This window comes from Castor canadensis, chromosome 10, assembly GCF_047511655.1.
Source record: "Castor canadensis chromosome 10, mCasCan1.hap1v2, whole genome shotgun sequence".
NCBI lineage: Eukaryota > Metazoa > Chordata > Mammalia > Rodentia > Castoridae > Castor > Castor canadensis.
In genome coordinates, this window is record NC_133395.1 from 112,335,268 (window position 1) to 112,358,204 (window position 22,937).

Genomic DNA, 22,937 nt, shown 5'->3' on the forward strand with positions numbered 1-22,937 from the left:
CTTTCAGATTTTGGCTAAGAAGCAGCCACAGGTGAAGTGGTCCAGGTCAGCGCTATATTACCGGTAGGCCACAAGGCAATTTCCCAACCTGTCTCCAAAAACAAAGTAAAAAAAAGGGACAAGAGCTAGATTGTTTTCATTCTTCCAGACCAGACACTCCTTTTCGGAAGGAAGACTCCTGGAGAGTCTTATGTCTGGGCCTCACTCACCAATTGAGGATGCCCACTGTGTCTTCTTTAGGTGCTCTAAGAAGCATCTTCCCATAAACACTTATTTTCTTAATTCCCGCTGAGCTTTTTGCTTTAAAGACGCTGTTCTCAAACGTTCTAAAGCACTGTAGGAACAAACAGATCTGAACAAAGGCAAATAAATCGAATCCTGTGAAGTAACAAAGCAGACGCCCTTCTAAAACAGCCAGCACAAAGCTAAATGAAAAATATCAGTCATCCAGTAGATAGATACAGTATTTCCCCCTCTAGACAGGAGCTGCCGTTTGCAAACCTCCTCTATCCCAGTTAAGGGGAGCGAAGGTATAAAATAAACGACTCAGCTCCAGGACAGAGTCAACAGTTTTAGAAGCACCGTCTTTTTCTTTTGAGCCACACTAGCGGTTTGAAAGACCTTGGCTTTTACTTTTCTGTACCTGCCACCAAACACATGTGGAAGTGATGGTGAGAGGGAAAGAGCCAGCCAACCTCCATCATCCTCTCGCCGCCCCGGGAGCCCACTGCGGCGCCAGGCCGGGCGGAAGGCAGGGGGCGAGCGGGTGGGGAAAAGGGGGCACTCTGGAAACGCAGTTTAGTGCTGAGGGCAGTTACCTGGGGAGTTAGCGATAGATGGTCTCCCTGCAACCACAAAGCCGGAGGGGAAAACAAATGGGGAAGAGTGTGCCTGTCTGGCTCCTGAGCAATAAAGGATCCAGGCAGAGCCCCGCGAAGGTGCGCTTAGGACCCGCACGGATTACCGCCCGCCTGCACCTGTGCTCCCGGGGGCGGAGCCTCCTGCAGGTGTGCGCAGAGGGCAGATGAACTGGCGAGCCTAGGCCGGCCCCGGGCGTCCAGACACCCCAGCCCCGAAATGCAGGGGGAGGAGCGGTTAATCCGCACCGTGCCTCTGTGGCCGCCGCAGCCACCCCGGGCGCCGCTGGCCTCTTTCGGGGGAAGGGAGAGAGCGCCCGCTGCGGCGCCGAGGGGGTTAAGCAGGCGGCCCGCGGCTGAAGCGCGCTTAACCCTCTAGCGCCCCCGGGTCAGGCGAGCCAGGCCGGGGTGGCGGAACCCGGAGTCCCACACGGAGACCACCCTGAGCGCGTGGGCCGTGCGGTGCCCGGCCGACGACAGCTGGGGCGCGGCGCGGCCCGTGGGAGGCTCGGGGCGGGCGCGGGGAGGGCGGGGGGACGGCGGCGGCGGCGGGCGCGCAGCGTCGCCAGGGCGAAGCCGGCGTGCGGCGCGGCGCGGCGGGCGCGGAGCGAGCGAGCGAGTGAGCGGGCGGGCGGGCGAGCGCCTCCGTTCCCGGATGTGAGCTCCGACTGCCCGCGGTCCCGAGCCAGCGGCGGCGCGGGCGGCGGCGGCGGCGGCGGGCACCCGGCACCGCGGCGGGCGGGCGGACGGGCGGCATGGGGGGCGCTCCGAGCGGCCCCAGCGGCCGGGCCGGCATCACCGCGGCGTCCCTCCGCTAGAGGAGGGGGTCCAAGCCAATTCGCCTTTGCAGCCAAAAAAAAAAAAAATTACATGTATATATTATTAAGATAATATATACATCTGATTTTATTTTTTTTAAAAAAGTTTATTTTGCTCCATTTTTGAAAAAGGGAGCGTGGGTGGCAGGCGGTTTTTATAAATTATCCTTGTTTTCTGTTATTTGTCCCTGTCCTTCCCCACCCCCTGCTGAAGCGAAAATAAGGGCAGGGACCGCGGCTCCTACCTATCCATAACCCCCTTACCCATTCCTCCCCCGCCCTAACGCCCAGTACAGTGCCCTGCACACAGTAGGCGCTCAATAAATGTTCGTGGATGATGATGATGATGATGATGAAAAAAATGCAGCATCAACGGCAGCAGCAAGCGGACCACGCGAACGGTGAGCAGCCACAGCTTGGGCACCCGCTGCCGAATCTAATCCTTGTCATGGTCCTCCTCTTCCCACCCCCTCTTCCTCCCCCCGCCCCCATCTCCGAAGCGCCGGGTGGGTTGAGGGGGTTGGAGAGGATGCTTCTAGCTTGGTGTCATCCACATAGAAAGGGGAGATGCGCGACAGGCACTCCGTGCTCCCCTTCAGGCCTTGAATGTCAGAGTTAATTCTGCATTTGTGGGGTGGGGGCGGCCATTGAGTATGTGGAGTACTGTGCAGCCAGAGGGGCAGCAAGTCGAGGTGATTTGGGTTCAGTGTCCTCGGGCTCAACTTTCCTCCGACGGCCCCCCCCTCCCCACCCCGGAGCGATAGAAGGGGAGGTGGCTGTTAGTCCTCAGCTGGAGCCCCCTTTCTAGCCTCTTCTTGCCTTCCCCTCCTCCCCTGCCCCCTGGTTGACTAAGAAGAAGGTCCTTGGTGGCATCCGGAAAATTCTAGGATTGCAGGGTTTCACCCTTTGCGCCTGTGGTGAAGCTCACACCCCTCCTCTCACTGGGGAGGCCCGGTCTTGGAATCTGGGGGGAAAGAGGGTCGGGTGAAGCGTATATTCCGGCTTCCAGCGCCTCCAGTGCACACGTCGGTAACCTAGCAATGCCCGGAGAGTCGCTGCCGCTGTGGGGCTCCTCTCCTCAGCCCGGGTCCGGGCACCACGTGCAGTTTCCATGCCGGCGGGGGCTGGGTCAAGGGAGGCTGGAGTAGCTTCTGGCCAAGCCCCCTCTTTGGAGATCGCTGGCGCCCCCCAACCCCGCTAGGCTTGAAACCTTTCCGGGTGAGCGCTCCTCAAGGGAGAAGCTTGGCAAAACTCATCCCTGGCTCCGATTGTCTGCTGCCGGCCAGTCTTTGCTCGCTTCGCAAGCTTGCTGGGCAGGCGACCTGTGCTTGCTATGACTCTTAGCAATACTTGGTTTTGCAAAAGCCCAAGAGGTAGAGGGATCTCTACCTCTCTGTTATCTCTCTCATTTTTGACTTCTGCTTCAGCAGGAGACGTGGCCCAATGTGAGCAAGTGCCTGGGAGACCTGCCTAGGGATGGCCTGACCTAAAGTGAGGGGGTTTTGACGCACAAAAGCGCGCCCCCCCCCAACCCGGATTTCTTTCTTGAGTATACCTGTGTACCAACCAACACTGAGGTGATTCTTGCTTAGGCCTCGAGGGCCCCTGGCTTGACGCAGCCTGTCGATCCTAGGTGTATGGGTGCAGGCTGACTGGATGCTGGCTTGGTTGATGCTGCTGCAATTTAAAATGCAAAAAAGCCCTAAAGATGTTTTCTGTTTTCCGAAGCTTGTAGAGGAAATGAGTCCCAAGCATCATGAATTTTCATATGCAGGAAGTGTCAGTGCATAATCTAGATATTTGTTATGGGACTTTTGGTATTGCTTGGTGCCAGTGGAGGATTTTTTTTTTCCATGTTGAAAAAAATGCATTTATAGTTGTGCAAACATGTTGGAGTAACACCCTAAAAATGATTAAGACTATTGAATTATTGGCACTGCCTTTTTTTGGTGCTGGTGATAATTATTTTAGAGAAAAGCTGTTGTATATATCTGTTAAGTCATAAGAGAGTCACAAATTTTCAAAGTCAAAAAAGAAATTGAATAAAGGTGGGAATGACCTCAGTTTGTTAGAAGAAATACACTGAAAGACTCCTTTTGGAGACGTGGATATGGAAGAGTATTAACTTGTTTGGTGTGGTGCTGTCATGATCTGTGTGATTAACTTGTGGAGCAGAGCTCCTTGGATTGCCTTGCTGTTCTGCCTGACCATACCCCTGCTTTTGAAAAACAGAACATGTGGTTCAAAATGGAAATATTAGTAAAAATTTTCTGTTACTGATGGGAAACAACCTTTTTTTTTTTTTCCCTACACAACTGAATTTCATGGTTTCTTCTTTTTAAAAAATCATTCTTTTTTCTCCTTCTCCCTAGAGGCAAACTATGCAAGAGGCACCAGACTTCCTCTTTCTGGTGAAGGACCAGCTTCTCAGCCGAACAGCTCCAAGCAAACTGTCCTGTCTTGGCAAGCTGCAATCGATGCTGCTAGACAGGCCAAGGCTGCCCAAACTATGAACACCTCCGCACCCACACCTGTAGGATCTCTCTCCCAAAGAAAACGTCAGCAATATGCCAAGAGCAAAAAACAGGGTAACTCGTCCAACAGCCGACCTGCCCGTGCCCTTTTCTGTTTATCACTCAATAACCCCATCAGAAGAGCCTGCATTAGTATAGTGGAATGGAAGTATCCTTTTTTTTTTTTTTTTTTGTGGGAAGTCTTTCTCATTTTCTCTTTTATCATGTGTTCGTTAAAAAGATTTGCTTTCTGAAATGACAGATGTAAGCAAGGGAAGAAACTATATATAAGGGATTTCATGGTAGATAACTTCCAATCTCTTAGGTTGCAGAGGGGCAGCTTTGTGGATATATTTAGCTGTGTGTGTGTCTGTGGGGGTGTGTGTGGTGTATGTAGTGGTGTGGGGAGGAAGTGAAGCCTAAAACTTCAAAGTGATAGAGAGCTAAAATATGAAAGTAACATTTGGACATTGGATACTAGATGGTCAGTTTAAAATCTGTTATTATTTTTGGGCAGTGATAGGCATTAAACCTGTTGGAAATGAGGTATGCTGATTTGAAAAGTAAAAATGATTGAGACTGTTCTAAGACTGTACTGAATAGATGTGACCTTTAGTGGAATCTTCTCATTCTGATGTTTGAAATTTGCTTCTGCAACTATAATTAATGCTTAGGTTGTTTCCAACTCTGATAATTGGTGATTCCAGTTGTTGAGGTAGTTGCAAATATGAACATTTGCTTTATGGGGGGGGAGTATTTTTTATTTATTTGTTTATTTTTTGGTTGGTCAATGCTATGGATTTCTGGAATTTCCTTTTGACAACTCCAAAAAAACCATTTGAAATGTGAGCGTGAGAAAGCCTGTGCAGGGAGAGGTTTGTGTGTGCCTCTTCTTCCTGAGCCCTTGTGAGTTATAGAACAGCCCTTGCAGTGAAGGAATTTGCAGTTGCTGCCTTTATAAAAAATTCTGTCTATGTCCTTGGACTGAAGTTACATTTCTGGGTGTCTCCTTTGTATTTTTAAAACTGAACTCTAAGTGCCCCAGGATAGTTGTCATGTCCCAGATTTTGGAAAACTGTTGTGTTTCTGCCTGATTATCCTCTTCCCCAAATCCGGTGACTAGACTCCAGTTATTGCCATCCTTAAGAAAAGGTTGAGTTGATTTTTTTTTTCATATTTGCAAAATGTTAACCTGATTTGAGCAAATGGTTTTCTGATTAATCAGATGATTCCTTGGTCTGGATAAAATAAAGCATTTCCTTTCCCCAGAAAGGTATTTGGGGCTGTCAGGGGCCTCAGAGCAGTTCTTAACTATAGGATAGAGTATGAATATAGAGCTTCTCCCACTAGGCTGTAAGGGTGTTTGTAGCCAGTTAGAAAGTAGAGCTGAAGTTCCTTGCCCCCAAATAATTTAAGTAGACAGCTATTTGCATGCCCTCTGTCTTAACTGGCTTTTTTCTCCACTTATGGCCAAGAGTTAAAATAAGGCAATTGCCTAGAAAGGTTTTGGAGAGAGTAGCTGAACATCAGGGTAGGATGTGACGGATTTTCATGTGTCTTTCTTTTAAGAACAGATGTGTCTTCTCTAAAGTGAACTACGGTGTTTCTCCAATAGTTGGGGTTGTGTGTGTGCATTTTCTCTTTGAGTTCTTCTCTACTCTGAGGACAGTAATCATGCCAGGAGGAAGCTGGGTAAATTAGGGTGTGCCTCAGTGGTCTCGCTGGAGTCACGGGGGGTAAGAGAGTTCAGCCCTCATGGGCAGCAGCTGCACTTGCCAGAAAGATGTCCTCCTCCCTAGTCTGGCTTGATGTGGCTCTGAGTAAGCAGAGACTTCTCGGTGGGGTCATTAATTTTATGTGGGGTGAGGTAGAAAGTATGAGGCTGTTTCTCTTTGTGCACAGTAATTTGTACATAGCAATTTATGTGTACAGAGAGTGAATTCCTGGATCAGGTTGCTGGCTCCCTTTCTGGACTTGCCAGACACATGTGTACAGGAATTAGGGGATGTGGTTGCCAGTTTAAGAAGAAGCCTGATTACAAGTGGGTCAGTTTTTAGAAAAAAGTAGATATTAAGTGATATATCATCTATTTGTTTTTTCAAAAGACGGTTCCCTTCCATTTCAGGGAGCAGGTTATAGAAAGCCTCCCCAAGCAGCTGTGTCAGGCCCAGTCAGCACTGGGAGAGGAGAGTCTAGTTTGTTTTTACAAAGAGGCAAAAGGCAGTGTCCTGGACCCTGAGGAGTAAGAGATACTTCCTTTATCAGAAGGAATTGCTAGGATCAGACCTGCCAATTTCTTGTGGTGGAGAGATGGTATTCTCCAGTGTCTGGAAATTAGAACAAAATCAAGAAAAAACAATGAACCTTATATTTAGCCTTCCTAATCTCTCAGATTTGCAGGTTTATCATGTAGGTATTGGGAAATCACAAAGGAAGAATGGCGGAGTGGGGAAGGGGAAAGACTTAAGTATATTTCAATAGAGAATAACTTTGGGGAAATTGACTTTTTAAATTTCAGTGGGGACTTGTTAAGAGGAGAAATAAAAAGAGAATTCTGACGTCTTTTTAAGGCAGGCTGTCTTAAAGTTGGATCCCTGGGTAAAAGATTTTGTAACACTAGATGAATTAAGAGAATCAATATGAATTAAAGCTAACTGGCTTAAAAAATAAACCCATCAAAGTTATCCAGGGGATAATGTTATTTCTGTCCTTATTCCAATGAGTTATCAAAGCTCTTCAAAGGAGCTGAGGTTTTATGAAACCCAAGGCATCCCAAGAGAGGTACTGGGTATTCGTTTCTTGCATCAGTTTTAGATTTCCCAGAAGGATATCAGGATGAATGGAGAAGAACCTGTTCATATCCTTGAATCTTTAGTACCTTGAGGGATTTAGTTAAGCCATGGCCTTGCCTCTTGTGGGTGACTGTACAAGAGCGCTATTGCAAAATCAAGCCCAGGAATTATAGATTAGTTTAGTGCTCATAAAACCTCATGTTTGGAAAGGCTGAAAAGTAACAGAAGAAAAGTAGTCGTTTTGGCAGATGTCAAATTTTCTATTGCCAGTTTTGACAGTATCTCCTCATAACACTGAATGTTTAAGCAAGTATTTGTTGAAGGATGACCTCAAAGTGATTCTTCCAGACAGCCCTCCGAGATTTAGGACTCTGAAAGTGTCTGGTGCTGACTTCTTATGGCTTTTTGATTTAATTTCTTTATAAATTGAACACAGCAACAGCACATTATAAACTGATCTACAGTTTAGCTCTAATCTAAAACAGTTAAAGCTATTGATTACTCTTGTAGAGAAAGCAGAGGAGGAAGCTGCAACTTGGCTTGCCTATCACAGTGTCTGAGGTATTGGAACATGCCATGAGAGAGTCACAGAGCATGGAGAAAGTCCTAGTGGCTTTGTCTGCCTCATTCCAGATAGGATATTTAGACTGACCCAGCCAGGCACAGCCCCTGCAAAAGTAGCTCTAACACATGGAAGGAAGGATCTGTGGAAGAGATTTACTCCATGATGTCTTTTTTTTTCTTTCTATCTTTTCTTTTTTGGTGCTTGGAATTGAACTCAGGGCCTCACACATGCTAGGCAAGTGCTCTCTAACTGAGCTACATCCTAGCCCAAGCTACTTGTATTTAGTAAGGTTGCTTTTTAATTTACAAGAAGCAGAAACCTGGTTCACACACTGCCCTAATTGGATGTTCAGCACTTTTAGGTTTTAATATACGACATGCAGCATAAGAATGAGTGTCATATCACCCTTCTAACAGAGGAAAAGGACAGGGAGAGGTCATTTGATAGAAGGACCTACTATGAGATGACCAGTGATTATTACTTCTGCTGAAAAACTAGTAGTCTCAATAGTCAGTTGAAAAGTAAACTGTGTATTTCATTTTCATTTGAAAAGCAATCAGATGTGGGGTGATTGAGAGTGTGATAAGAGGGGGGTGGTTTATATTTGTATAATGTATATATGCCTTAACAAAAAACTTCAGACCATTTGACATATTTATATTATTGGCTATTTTTGCCAATTGTGTGGCCTTAGCTATCTACATCCCATTCCCTGAAGATGATTCTAACTCAACAAATCATAACTTGGTAAGTATCCTCAGAGTTCCTGCTTGTCCTGATGTATGGTTATCACATGCGTCTGTGCTCAAACTGGCAGGTGGCTTTGTGGGTGGTCGAAGTTTACAGTTGTGCGTGTAATGTTTCCTACAGCCTTACAACAATGTTTATTTTTTAAAAAAATTTTATCTGCATTCTCACATTTATACTGAATTGAAGTGTTTAAAGTCATGAATCTTGTATAAATAGATGTGAAACTTTTTAATGGAAGAGATTTATAACAGATTTTAAAATAACTTTTTACATAGAGTTTTGCTGTTTACCACTCTTTTCCTGCTAGTATTAATTTTTAAAAAATCCAGTGTTATTTGAGAATGGTGGGTTCTTTGGTTAATTTTTCTGGTAAGTAAAGAATTAAAACAGATTTTTGTACACAAACTATGAACTTTTATAGAGGTAGAACATGACAAAACTAATTACATACTTTGGAGAATAAAATAGTAGAGTGTTGGAGTTCCTACTCCAAGTTCTATGAAATGCCTTAAGATAAAATGAGTCTGTGATTAAATACACCAGCATACTTATACATACTTTATTGTTCTCTTAAAGACTTATAGTGTACATTAGTGAGTAAAAGCTCTGGGAAGTTTTAAAAAACAGGTTCCATTTTGTTTAACTCAGCTAGTCCCTAAAAGTAATTGGTTTTGGATTCTTTAAGCTTTTTTGGGGGGAAGAAGACTAATATCATGGAACCAGTGTTCCATGGAACTTCCTTTGGGAAAAGTTGATAGAGTTTTTTTTTTTTTTTTTTTTTAAATTAAAGGCACTAAAGGGCACTGAACTGAGACTAGGAGCTTGGCCCACTCAGTTGTCAACTAGTTGTATTTTGGGACATTTCTCATACCCATTCTGCATTGCCATTCACCCACATGACAGTTAAGAGGATTGGCTAAGATCACTAGGATTTTTTTTTTTTCTATCTCTGACATTCTGTAGTCTTTCTTTGATGATTCAGAAGCCATTTCAGGATTGTTCTGGTGCTGTAGCACCCTACTTGCAAGGGTCAGTTCTTTATAACTGGAGGCCTTGCAGAATGGTAGATGATGAGAGAACCAATGCTGGATAACAGAAAACTCTGTTCTTCTGCTTTCTCCTCTTTTAGCTGGTTCCATTTGGTTTTAATTTCTCACGTTGAAGCTGTTTTTTAGCAGGGCTGGATGTTCTTAACTGAGCAGTGTTATAAAGGCAAACACAGTAAACTCTCCCCAGTCATGGAGAGTTCTGCTGGCTTCTGAAGATAGTGAAACTGTGCCCTTGTGAATTTGGCTTTTGTACTTTATATACAGGATTTCATATTACATTTTAAGTATTGTGCCTATTTCAGGTGTAACATGATGTCTATTTGTAGTTGGGTTTGTTAGTTTGCTTTCTAGATTCACAAAAAATTTTGGATATTGATGCTGAAAATATGACTGCGAATGGGAATTAGACACCTATAAACTGTTAATATATGTTTATACAACGCTCAAGATTATTTGTATAATTTTGGGTATTTTAAGTGGCTTTTGAGTTGGTTGTAGACATGTGATATTAGAATATTATTTTAAAGGAAAGGCAGAAGTAGTGAAAAGCCTCCCATCAATGGAGATAGATCATTGTAGTTGAGACCACAGATGGTGTTAGCTTTGTTACCAAATTTAACAACATGGATGGTGACCTAGTTTGTTGCTTTTTGTAGCTTAAGAGAACATGATTAAACAAACAAAATAAATACCTTTTAGAAAGGCAGATTAATTTAGATCAATGGAATAATTAATGTAGCTGAATGTGTAAGCCAATTAATATTCTGATTCCCCTGCCCCAGGGAAATTCAGAGCACCAATAGAAGCACTATCAGACTATTTGGATTCCTCAGCTAAGAAGTGAGAAAATAAAATAAAGGAAACAATAGAAAAATCTCTCTTCTAACTCCCTTGCAGCCCCTCCCAGTGGATCCTTTCTTGGTAATTCTTAATCACTGGATTTGTGCTTGGGAGAGGTGGGCAGTGTTTTAGTTTGGTAGGCCTTTCTAAAAGCCAATTTGTATTCCTTTTACCTCTTTCCTGAGTATTCTGAAACTCATGGCATTAAAGTCCCTATCTTGCTTTCACTTGGTCACATGCCAGATGAGTTTATGCACTGCCTGGCTCTTTAAAAATTTCTGTTCCCACTGTGGGAAGGAGGATCTTTGTGGATTTGCCCCTGACTCTAAGCAAGGTCCCATGCCATGACCATTCTTTCACCAGGGAGCCAGTTCTTTTTTTATTTTTTTATACATTTGACCCAATTTGTACCAAAGTGATTGCTCTATTTTTGGGATCAGTTTAGAGGCAGCTGAACGAAGCTTATTTTTCATCTGTAGTAAATACCTTTCATTTAATGTGAATGACAAAACAAAGGGCAGAGGCTGACATGGTTTGCAAAGCTTTGTGTATCAGGTAGCTGGTGGTTTTCTTTGCCTGATAGCTCAGATGTGTATGACAGGCACTTAGAATGAGATTCAGAGCCCGCTCTATGGCCAATGTTTCTGCCTGTTCAGGTCGTTTGTAGTGAAATTAATGCTTTTGTTGGATTAAGGAATGTGGCTATCCCCCTGGATTACAATGTGTGTTTGGTCTGGGCTAGGTGTAATGAAGCCACCTTTGGGGATTTGGAGACTACCTTGGGGGCAGTAAGTTTTCCCAGAGTTAGATTTATTTATTTATTTTTTTAAATATAAACAAGCTAAGTTTCTATGCAGCTTTCATTTGTGGACTTGCAGGACTAGTGGAGGCGAAGCCATGGAAACAGTGCAGCTCGCGCTCTGTTCCCACAATGATAGCCCTCCTAGTTCAGTCAGTAGCAGTGTTTCCTCACTTCTCCTTGCAGAGAGCATGTATCATTTATTTTATTTTCTTGTTAGCAAAGAGGAGGGGAGCTCTTCTGTATCAGGTGTCAGAGTTATACTTCCCAGTGATGAAAAACGCTTCACTTCATGTCCCACTCTTAGTTTCTCCTAAGCAAACTGGTGTCGTTGAATAGTTTTTAGTCTGTGCAGCCTGTTCCTGGTATTATCCCTCCCCAGATTGCCTCAGATTAGAAATGTCCAAAATGGGGATCTCCATCTGCCAATTCAGAGCTTCCTTGGTATCTGTTGATAACTGTACCCACCTCTGAGCCAGCGGAGCAGCCGGAGGACAAAGCCTCTCTGTGGCTTAGCTTCTCCATGCCTTTGACTAGCAAAGGCCCTGACTCACACCAGGTGCTCAGTACATGCATGGTAAACTGAACACAAAGTTTTACCAACTCTTGGACCCATTTACTACCCCTTTTCTTATCCTGCTGTTGAGGCCCACATGTTTGTATTTTTAGCTTGTTAACATTTTGTCTCTGCAAAAAATCCTATCCATCTTCCCCTTCCTCTCCATTCACAGAGTCAAATGACTTGGCTAGAGTGACCCTGGGGCTACCTACTGCCCCTGAGGAAAAGCCAGACCCCAAAAGGAAGTGCAGCTTGGTGTGGCTTAACCTGTTTTGGTTTATATTCTGCTCCTCTTTTCCATAGTTTCCCCTTCCACCTTTGTCCACCAAAAGTTACTAAATAGCCTTCTTCTACTTGTCCACCTCCTGATTTTTTTGTACCCTCTGTGTGAAATGCCTCTTCCTCCCTAATACCTTTTCTTCATAAATCACTGTCCTTATACATGCTTAAGAATAATACTGTATGTGTCTTCCATGAGGCCTTTTCTGAACCAAATCTGAATGAACAATCTTATCTGGACCTATCTCATAGCACCTTGCATATAACACACTTTTATATTTTTTTAATCATGTGCACATTTTTGTCATATCAAGCATCCTCAGAACATAATTCACAGTGAACCAGTTCTGAATCCTTGACTGCCTACCATAGTTGAACATAGAAGATATTTGGCAAATAAGTGTCAGTGACTACAAAGTGAACATGTCTTTAAGGAGAGGCCCACCCCTTTCTTTCCTTTGAGCCACGTTTAGGATTTTCTTGGGTGGCAGGTCCCTCTGGTACTCCTTGTAAGTCCTTGGCTGGAAGTAGGTGGAAGTTACAAGTGTTTCTTCTTGAGAAGCTTAGGGTCTGTGACTCTTGTGCACCTCTGGCTTGAAAGAACCCCTGAGAACTGGGCTTCAGAGGCAAGAGGTCTTATCCATGTTGGGCTCTGGTTCCAGAACTCACAGTAGCTGAAAGTTGTAGAGAGCTTCTCTGGGAAGGTGGGCTGGGTTGTGGACACTCATCAGTGGAACTGGGTGCATTACAGTGGCCAGGAATGCTATGGCACAGTCTACTGTGATTACTTTCTCTCTGCCATGGCTGAGAGTCTTGCATACCATGTTAACTGGGCTTAAAAAGTAAGTTCATTGGATCTGCCTGGTCATATAATTTAGCCTCTTGCAGTTTTGCATGGAGTAGGGTGAACTATAATACAGTACCTGAAACATGGTATTGTAAACTGGCTCATTGGGCTTAGCCCACAGGCTAGGTGTTAGTTCTGTACTTTATGTATACTGTGTCTTTGTTCTGTTATTTCTGTTTCAATTGCACTTTCTTATTTCTGCATGTTTAGGTTGTAGGTATTCTTCAAGGGCAGCTCAATAGTTGCTCTTTTGTCCAGCCTTCTCTGATTCTTAATCATTCCCTGCCTCCCACCTCCACCTGCCCATGCATACTTGCTTTCTCACTGGACTCCCATAAGCATAGTGAACTCTCCTATTTATAGTTATCACCCTCTTTCCACCTTGTCCTATAACTATTTTGGGAAGTGCTTGAGTATGGTAGTTCTGTACCTGGGCTTTGGGGTCTGATAGCCTGCTGTTTTGGCTGATTAGTTGAATGACTTTGGATGAAATTAGAATGTGAGTTCTTAGAGGCTGAGACTAGAGTCTGACTTAGGCCTGTAGCTCTGTGAACTCAATTCTTCACCAACCACACAGTAGGCACATCAAGAAATGTCAAATGAGTGAAAAAATAAAATTAATGACCGTACAAGGGCTCCACAGTATATCCTCATAGAACATTAGTTAATTTTCAACAATTGGCTAATGATTAATGTTTGTCTGAGAGGCTGACTTGTTGTCTAATATTAATTAGATGGCAGGAAACACCTGTCAGCGTTCACCTTTAATTTCAGAATTGTATTTTTCTTTCTTGGCAAATTTAACTCTTTGTATTTGACACAGGAGAGAAGAGGAGCACTTCATAATACTTTTTGAATCCCTATCATAAGCTAGTTTCTGTGTTCACTATTGTACATGAGGTACATTGTGAATGATTCTTTTTGTGTGGATGTGAGTGTTTCATGTAAAGATTGGTGAAAAGAGAGCCACAAAATAACCAGAATAGATGGGCTTCTGTTACAAGACTTTTCCCAAAGCTAGATACTAATAACAATGTCAGCCAATTCATCTCTTTTGTAGTTTACCTCATGAAGCTAGATTTCCTAGCTTCATGTTTTATTGAACAAACATTATTTTGATTGAGTATTGACGGTTTTTCACAAATATAAGTCAAATTTAGATTTACTGCTATTAAAGCTCCTTAAGAAGAATTTTACCAGTGTCCTCACTCTGGTTCTTTTTGTGTGGATGTGAGTGTTTCATGTAAAGATTGGTGAAAAGAGAGCCACAAAATAACCAGAATAGATGGGCTTCTGTTACAAGACTTTTCCCAAAGCTAGATACTAATAACAATGTCAGCCAATTCATCTCTTTTGTAGTTTACCTCATGAAGCTAGATTTCCTAGCTTCATGTTTTATTGAACAAACATTATTTTGATTGAGTATCGATGGTTTTTCACAAATATAAGTCAAATTTAGATTTACTGCTATTAAAGCTCCTTAAGAAGAATTTTACCAGTGTCCTCACTCTGGTTTGACTTTTTTTTTTTTTTTTTAAGAACAAAAGCAAATCTTGTTGTTGACTAGTCACACCTTAAGCAGGGCATTTCCCAGACCGGACCCTTTAATAAACAAGACTGCCTGAAAAGTGAGGATATTGGGTATGTTAGAGTACTAGCCAGAACCCTTTGAATTATAAGTTGCACAAACACACTCAAAGATTGGCTTAGCAGAAATTAAAAATGTAAATGTGTGTACTTGCAGGGTTTTTTTTTTTGTTTCTTTAGCACTGGTGCTTTACCACTGAGCCAACCAACCCCTCCAACCCACTGTACTGGGATAGAAAATTACATCAACTACAGCTGGAAAAGGGGCTTTAAGATGTCACCAGGATTCCATCCCTGCACCCCATCCTTCAGGTTTCTGAGGCCACAGCCTGACTGAACTCCTATAGGTCAGTCTCACATGCTGCCTTCCATGTACATCCTCCTTGGTTCATTTGGGGAGGGTCATGTGAAGGGATGCATTCCTTTCTTAACCTCTGCTTAAGTTTAATATTTGAAAGATGATTGTGTGAGAAACAGAGACCCTTGTAGTAGGTTGGGGGTTGTGTCCTTTTTAAAAAAATATTCCCCAAGTGTTTGTCTGATTTTTAATTGTCTAGAGAAAATAAGAAGTATCTGATACATAGTGGACAGTTTGCGTAGTAGTAGAGACTTTCAAGTCTGCTAGATATTGGTGGTTGATGGGAAAACTCCTGAATAGACCCCCAACAACTCCTCACCAAAGAAAGTTCCTAAAGAAACTGCAAGGGCCCTAGAATTCTAGCATTTGAGCCGGAGGGACTGTGTGCAGTGTTACTGTTGAGTGGATGGATGTGGAGAGAGAGATTGGTGCCATGTCTCTGGACCTGCAGCAGCAAGGGGCAGAGCAGGGATAGCAGGCCTTCGGGGGTAGATGCTAGCATTCTCACTTTTGTCTCCTACCATGTGCTGACTCCTGGGGTGCTCTGTAATCAGCAGTCGCAGGGTGTGTCCCTTAAGTCCTGTTCTGTTCATGTGATGGAAATAAGAAAAGTGGTGGAGGGTGTTTTCCTTTTCTAATTAAGTGAGATTCTGAATACCCCAAGTGGTATTCTCCTAGCTAGGGTTCTTGTGGTCAGCAAGAATGTTTGGTTGGGCAGGGAAAGCTGGACGCAGGTGTTGTGAAAAAAGAGTGAGAATAGCTGAGGTTGGGAATGAACGAGGAACTGCTCAAGGTGATCAGTCAGCTCCACAACCCTACTCCTGAGTGAGTGGGAGGGGAGGCAGGAGGGTGGGTGTTGTTTGCACAAACCTTGTATGGTGAAGCCCAGGGTAGGGAAAAAGACTCTTCTCCAGAACCTCAGAGCAGTTGTTTCTGCTAATTTTTGGGTGAGTGGTAATTTTAGAAATGTTGGAACATCTGTTGAAATTACTGAATGAGTGAATGTGAGGGCCAGGCTGGACGGAATTGTGGGACTGAAGGGAGGAAAGGCAGGTGCAGACTGCTCTGGGCTAGATAGAACTTGAACTGGTCTGGGCTGGCTCTGCAGGAACCAAGCTTGGAAGGAGGGGAGCTTTGGGCTGGACAGTAAGTTCACTCTCTTTCTTCTTCTTCTTTCTATGAAGTCTGCCTTCTCTTCTTGTCCGTGGGGGAAGTGCAGCACAACTGGACTTGCACATATTTCTGTAGAGCTGTAAGGACACTTGTTTATAAGAAAGGAAATTGAGGCACCTTTATTTGATAAATATTTACTGAGACCCATGATGTTGAGTATACCAGCCCTGTGTCCCTGATGTCCAGCCCCTTCAGATGTGGCTCTCCATGTTGCTGCTGCCTTTTCATTAAGGAAAACCCGTAATGTGGGATTAGAGAAAAGCCTTATTTGTTTCGTATGTTTTGCATTCTTACCATAAGTCACCATTCATATTTTATACAAATGTGTGAATACATTCTTTAATTAAAATGCTACGGATAAAACGACGTCGCCTTTTACCCACCCAACTCATCCTAATTACAGTTATCAGTTTGATGTGAGCTTTCACAATTGTTTTTCGTTGTATATCTGTACATATAATCTGTGCATTTTGAAATATATGTATGTATATATACAGATATAGTATTTTAAATTTCAAAAAATGGGTACAAAATGCATTCATTGTATAGCTTCCTTTTATCTACTTAATGTGTCTAATACATCTTTCCATATCCGTATGAATGGACCACGGTTTTCTTTCCAGTGAGCAGTTTGGTTAATTCCAAAAGGTTTGCTATTTTATTATAATGCTGTATTAATATCCTTTAATGTGCTTCTTTGTGAATACAGGTAGACATTTCTCTGGGATAAGTGCTTAGAAGTCAATTCTCTGTATGTGCATTTTTAATTTCTATTCTCACTGCCACATTGTCTTTGATTAAGCCTGTACCAGCTTTCTTCCTAGACCACATCTCTTTGAGACTTAGCAGTGAAATAACTGTAGAGCTGAGTGATGTGATTTGTTCTGTATCTTTGGCTGTAGAAAAGGAACTCATGGGGATAAGATAAGGCCATGGTTGTTAGTAGGCATCCTCTAACATCTGACTAGAGCAAACAATCCATGAACCAAGCACTGGATTTTTAGAAACTTTTTAGAACTGGTGGTCCAAATAAAAGGTACCAGGGCTTATTTTTTCACTTGCTTTGTGTGTCATGATCTTGGTGTTATAGCTTTTTCAAGTGAATTATTCATTGGAGGGAGTTACTAAATTAATAAGTTTGTAATATAAAAAATGGATCTTAGTTTGGGAATATTTGCTTGTTACATTTTAGTTTTGAGATAGATATTGCCTTTCTGTCACTGTTAGTTGGGGAAGAAAATCTGATCTCGTATTTCTGATGTCTCATGTTGTATTGTTATGGTATTTACATAGGTTTTATGCCCCTTGTATTTCCAAAAGCTCTGAGGTGGGTTAGAAAATGGAATTTGATGAAAAAATACGGCAAATTGGAATCAAAACAGAGTAGATTTGCCAAGGCATTTCAAGTGAGTGGATTACTAACACCTGGCCACTCCATTGGCCTTTAGCGTTTCCAGCAGTGGCCACAAAAGAGAACATATCCCAATTTACACAGCTTTTATCCTCTCAACAAAGGGAAGCAGCATATGCATTCATAAAGCACTTTCTAGGAATCAAGTCCAAGGAGGACCCTACAGCGTGGGTCCTTGTACAGAACAAAGTACACCGTTGGAGTAACATACACCACATCTCGGCTATGCTTTTATAAGAGAAATGCTGAACAGGCAGATGTTCTCTGCACTCATTTTTTTTCCCCTAAAGGGTTAGGGCACATTAAACTGTAGTATGAATGAAAGAGCATTTCTATATTCTAAAAGGTTTTTTTCTTTCTTTCTTTTTTTTTCCAGTGCTAGGGTTTGAACTCAGGGCCTTGTGTTTGCAAAGCAGGCACTCTACTTAAGCCACACCTCCAGCCCAAGAATTTTGTTTTTTGATTATATAAATTAGTATAAGAGTAAAGCTAGGAAGATTAAAATGAATAGTTTATCATAGCTATCATTTAGATTCATGAAGTAGCTTTTTGAGCACTTATTATGTGTAAAATACAGTCCATTAAACACATTCATGCACTGTGCTAACTCAGTACAACTCTGAATACAAAGGAATAGTAGGGATTAATGTGAAGAACCTCCATGCCCCCCTTGAAAAAGCATTTTTGAAGAGATATGGTTTTATTTTACTCTACTTTAATCTCAGGAAGTGACCAATGTTGTTAAAAGAAGACACTCTTGAATGTTCTTTAGTAAATAGATAACAGTGAGGTATAAGGAAACATTTTATATTCAAATGACTGCTTTTAAATTCTGTGAAAACATTTTAAATAGGTAAAATGCCACCCTTTTATAACAGTAATTAGCCCCTTAGTTCTTTATTCATGATAATGTACAAGTGAATTCCTCTTTGGATTTACACAAATTCTGAATTATTGAAATACAAATTAATGTTGAATGTATCACAGGCTCTTTTTAGAATTTTTATCTGGTGGCAGTGAAATTAAGATATCCAAATTCAAAATTAGAATGCAGGAACATGAAAACAGCTAGCAAGAATTTGGTAAAATAAGCCTTTTTCTAGAAAGCTAGAATAAGGTGTGATAATAGTATGGTTGGGGCAGACAAACTTTGGTATATTAGGTTGGCCAGATGAATTAAGCTAATTAATGCATTAAATTCAGGTGGGGCAATAGTAGACCACGTACTTTGGAATTGATTTGCCCCAGTGATGAACCACAGATGCCACCACAGATGCTACAAGGTTGGGATTGCAGAGGACCTCAGAGATCTTCTGTTTGATAATTCCTTTTTTTTTTTTTTTAAATGTGGCAGTGTGACTTGCCTAGGATCCCTCAGTGAAAGAGGACCCAAGTGGGATCTTAGGCCAGGGTGTCTGCTTCTCTCATGCCAAAGACAACTTGAGTCTAGGTGGAAGCCAGGCATTTCCCATCTGACTCAGGGGCAGGGTCTGGGAAATACCAGAGGCGGTAGTATGAAAGATTGTCTCTTCAAGGCAAGCTGGGCATTGAGTCAAAGTTTAATTATTTCCTCAAATTTTTTCTTTGTGTATCTTCCAAAAAGATAGTTTTGCTCACTCCTCCCTCTCCCATTCAGCTTCTCCATATGTACCAACCTGCTGAAATCATTTGGCCATAGACTGCCTCAGTGTTTGGTGAAAATGGTCAGGAACTGGCCTGTGGCTGTAGTAGGATCAGAGAAGTTGGTAGAGCTGGTTTTACAGGTGCAGTGGGTCTTTCCTCAGTTATCTTGTTTTCCTGTGGTTCCCCTGCCCTGTCTTTTTGACTATACTGGAGGCACAATAGTAGTTGCTTTTGGTACTAGTTCACCGCTAACATTTACTGAGCTAGGTGGACTTTCCATGTATATAATTTCCTTTAATGCTTATCATAAACCCACAATCGAGATACTGTTAAGATCTTCATTTTTCTGGTAGGGAAACAGGCTTGAAGTGGTTAGATTGCTTGCACGGGGTCCTACTCCTAGCAACTAGCAGGGTCAGGATTCACACCTGGGCTTCTGATTTAAGTTCCGTACTCATCCAGTAGGCTGAGAAGTCAAGGCTTTCAGGCTCAGGGTGCCTAATCATTGAGCAGAGGTGGGGTCCAGGGGCAGAGCAGGGTGGAGGCATGGGAGACTGATGGCAGAACTGTATGGAGGGTCTCCTGATTTTGGCTGGTGCTTTTGGACTCTATAGAAACTTTCCATCCTGCTTGATTCCCACCACCCAGGGACATTTCCAGGTTCCAGGCAGAATCAGGGGTTGTGGTTGGACAGAATCAGGTCAGAGGTTTTTAACAACCCTATAGTCCTCTGCCAGTCCTCACAATTATCAAATTAAAATGGGAATGATTAAGGGAGTTTAAATTTGGGAATTAAGCAGATTTTATTGCATTTTAATTCCTTGAAAAGTGTTGACTTGTGAGTGCTTAAGTCTGGGGTTCCTGCAGTTTCTGTCAGAGGTTTTTTGAGCACTGGGAGATTGCAATGCAAATGGCTAATGTTGGTGGTGGTCACTGGAGTCACACCTGAGCTCAGTCCCCAGTTGTGCCTTTCACAGCCGTGAAATGGAAGCAAACTGCGTTTTCCTTTCTGCATCTGCTCCTCTTCTATGAAAGAGGAAATGACATAGAAATAGTCAAAGGGGTTAGCCCAGGACCTGGCTCCTGGAAAACACCATGCTCTGAGCCTCAAAACTGGCCTATGAGGTGGGTGTTTGTCAGCCTGCACTTTACAGATGAAGAAACTGAGGCTCGGGAAGACTGGCTTCCTTGCTCCAGGGCACCCAGTGAGGAGGCTGCAGGATTTCTGCACCTTACTAGAAAAGTTTCCTGGACAGTTTCCTGGGTTGGGGTTTGCTTTCCAAAGCTGTTCTATGAAGCTGTCTTTACCAATCTGTCTGTCTTACTGGCCAGCCTAAGATTGCAGTGGCTAGAAAGGGTGTTGGGATTCCCTGGTGAAGAAATGAGCTGAAAGTTATCTGATGGCTGTAGGTGGGCTTAGACCTGGACCATACCATTTTTTTTTTAGACCACAAAGTGTTGTTTATTTCCTTTGGGACACTAAGGAAGAAAACGGCTAGTTTAGTAGTGATCAGGATTTCTTTCTGCTATAGCTGGGAAGATTGAAGTGATCCAGGTTTCTCTATAGTGATCCAAGATTAAAAAAAAAAATACCAATTGTTCACCCTACTCATGAAATATTGAATGTTCAGCACCCTATCCGTGAAAGTGTGGTGTGTCTCTATGTACTGTGTCAGCCAGCTTGGAATCTACTGGATCAGTGATCTCTTGTTCTCTGCTTGATCCAGCCAGAAGCCTCTCGGTTATCTCTTGACTTAAATGTTGCTCAGAAGTGGAAATAAAACGAGCTAAGGTGCAAAAGAGATGCCAGAGAAGTTCTGGCTGATAGCTGCACAATTCCTATAATTAGAACAATGATGATAATCACTAAAGTCTGTGTGGTCATACACAGCCTACACAGTGCTTGCATCATGTTGGCTAATTTCATTTTCACAGTGATCTTGTGAGTATTGCTCACATTTTACAGATGAGGCAGCCAAGGCTTGGGGTTGTTAAATGACATAGTTAATAACAAGCAGTAGAGCTGGGATGTAGACATCACTTACCTCCCATGCTACTTTCCTGGCATCACAGAGTCCCTCTTGCACATCATTCAGGTGGGAAACCTAGGCTTACAGATGAGATGTGCCTTGTCAGAGCTACAGCTTATCAGAGCTCAGGTGGTTGGTCTTGTCTACTGTGTGATCCCTGACTGACCTCCCCTATAAGGTGGGATTAACAGTAACACTTGCCTTGCATTGGTGAGAGGATTAAAAGTGATTTTGTATGGGAACCTCAGTGCTGTGCCTTTAATTTTCTTGGTACATCAAGCCTCATTTTTAGGCAGTTAGGGCCTGTCTTGATCTGACTTCCTCCTTCCTTGGGACAGCAGGGGCTTTGGAATAAGACAGATCTGGATATGGGTCCCACTTTTGCTGCTAGCTAGCTTTGTGACGGAACAAATTATCTTCCCTTGGCCTTGGTTTTCTCATCTTGGTAAGATAGGGATAATAATCCTTATTTCATAAGGAGGGGTCTTTGTGAGGAGTCATTAAAATAATGTCCCAAGTGAGTCCTAGTTTACCAAAAGTGGGTCAAGTTTACCAAGTTTACCAAGTGGGTCAAGAGTAGCCCCAGAAAGGGATATTTTTTTCTTCTACTGGAGTTCAGAGGGCTTGGCAGTATCTAAGATTGGGGGGAATCTCTTCCTATTTCCCTTTGAAGTGCTCTAGGTTTTAAAAAGTCAGTCACAGGCCATGCCTGTTAAATCCCTCTCATCATCCATGAGCGTTTCCTGCCTTCAGCCCCAAGGTTTTTTTTTTTTTTTTTTTCCCCTTTTTATTGTAGCCCAGCCCACATGGTGGAAAGAAGAGCAAGCTCTTTCGCTTTTCTTCAGCAGGGGGCTTGTTTCTGCTCTTTGCTCCATAGAAAGCTGTGGGGACAGCAAACATGTAGTGGTCTTGCCCAGCACTAAGGTCAGCACCTCAGCAGCAGGGAGCCCAGTGTCTGAGAGTAGAGCGGCAAGCACAGGTTCCCCTCTGTGTCATGAACTAGTAAGGACTGTGTGTTGTGGCTTCACCATTTGGTTATAGGGACCAGACTGAGCATTTTATATGCATTTCCTTATCTGTCTTCAGAAAAAAAACTCTACAGTTCTACAGCATCCCCATTTTGCAGGTGAGCGTCCCTCCAGAAAGCAGCGCTACAGCTGGCCCTCTGTGTAGCTATAGAGATGGTGCTGGTGGAGAGGCTGAGGGTATTGAAAGGAGGTAGTGTGTAGGCAGAGACTGACACCACATCAGACCTGGAGCTTGAGATGAACCCCATCCCCATCCAGCGGGGAGGAGCAGCTTCAGGATTTCAAAGGCCAGCAGTTATTTGAAGTCCTGGCTGTTCCTTGAGTGTCTTAAGATTTGTGGAATTCCCTGTGCTTGTGAAATGCAGACCACAAATGATTTTGCCTAGTAACGGATAGGCTTGTGACCCAGCCAGGGCTCTAGGCAAGCCAATGATATTTCCTGGTCTGAAGTGTGAACAGAGAATAGTTCATATCACATCTTCATCCTGTTCTTCAAACTGTCTTCATTTTGTCTGTGATGAAAAGCCCAAGTAATGCATTTGGTTAGGGCCTGAGGCTGGAGGTTCTGATGTGTAGGATTCCCCCACTCCTTCCATGGACTGTGATCACTGGGGCATTCTCTGTAACACTGAACAGACCAGCCCCCCTGGGGGGAAGCATCTCTGTATCTGAACCATAGACTTGCTTGTGTTTGATCTGAGGCTGTTATTTCGAACAAGAATGTGAACTTGTGGGCAGGGATCCAGTCTTCCTTTTATCGTAAATCTTCTGCAGCCCCTGGCATGGAGGTACTCAGCAAATGAGTGACCATTTAATGAAGATTCCCTGTGTCTGCATGAGACACCCTGAGGTTGCTTTAATTACCTTGACTATTTTCTTTCTTTTCTTCTTTTATTTTTCTTGGTACTGGGGTTTGAATTCAGGATCTTGTGCTTGCTAGGCAGGTATTCTACTATTTGACACCCCCATGCCCCAGCCCTTTTTGCTTTAGTTATTATGCCGGGGCTGGTCTGGACCATAAACTGCCTATTTTCACTACCTGCATAGCTGGGATGGCAG

The 22,937-nt window shown here is 43.2% G+C and overlaps 1 protein-coding gene across 21 annotated transcripts in view; it reads left to right on the forward strand.

Annotated features, from left to right (window-relative positions):
• The first annotated feature begins 1,604 nt into the window (after positions 1-1,604).
• Positions 1,605-22,937, forward strand: part of Cacna1d (calcium voltage-gated channel subunit alpha1 D) — a 322,522-nt gene continuing 301,189 nt past the window's right edge. For 13 of the 21 annotated variants that reach the window (XM_074043939.1, XM_074043946.1, XM_074043944.1 and 10 more), the window contains exons 1-3: positions 1,607-2,076; positions 4,048-4,357; positions 8,187-8,292. In XM_074043939.1, coding sequence (XP_073900040.1) covers positions 2,010-2,076; positions 4,048-4,357; positions 8,187-8,292 — 483 coding nt within the window. In that variant the 5' untranslated portion in view covers positions 1,607-2,009. Of the gene's footprint in view, positions 2,077-4,047; positions 4,358-8,186; positions 8,293-22,937 lie in introns of all 21 variants that reach the window. The other 8 variants (XM_020151688.2, XM_074043948.1, XM_074043949.1 and 5 more) reach the window with 3 other exon arrangements.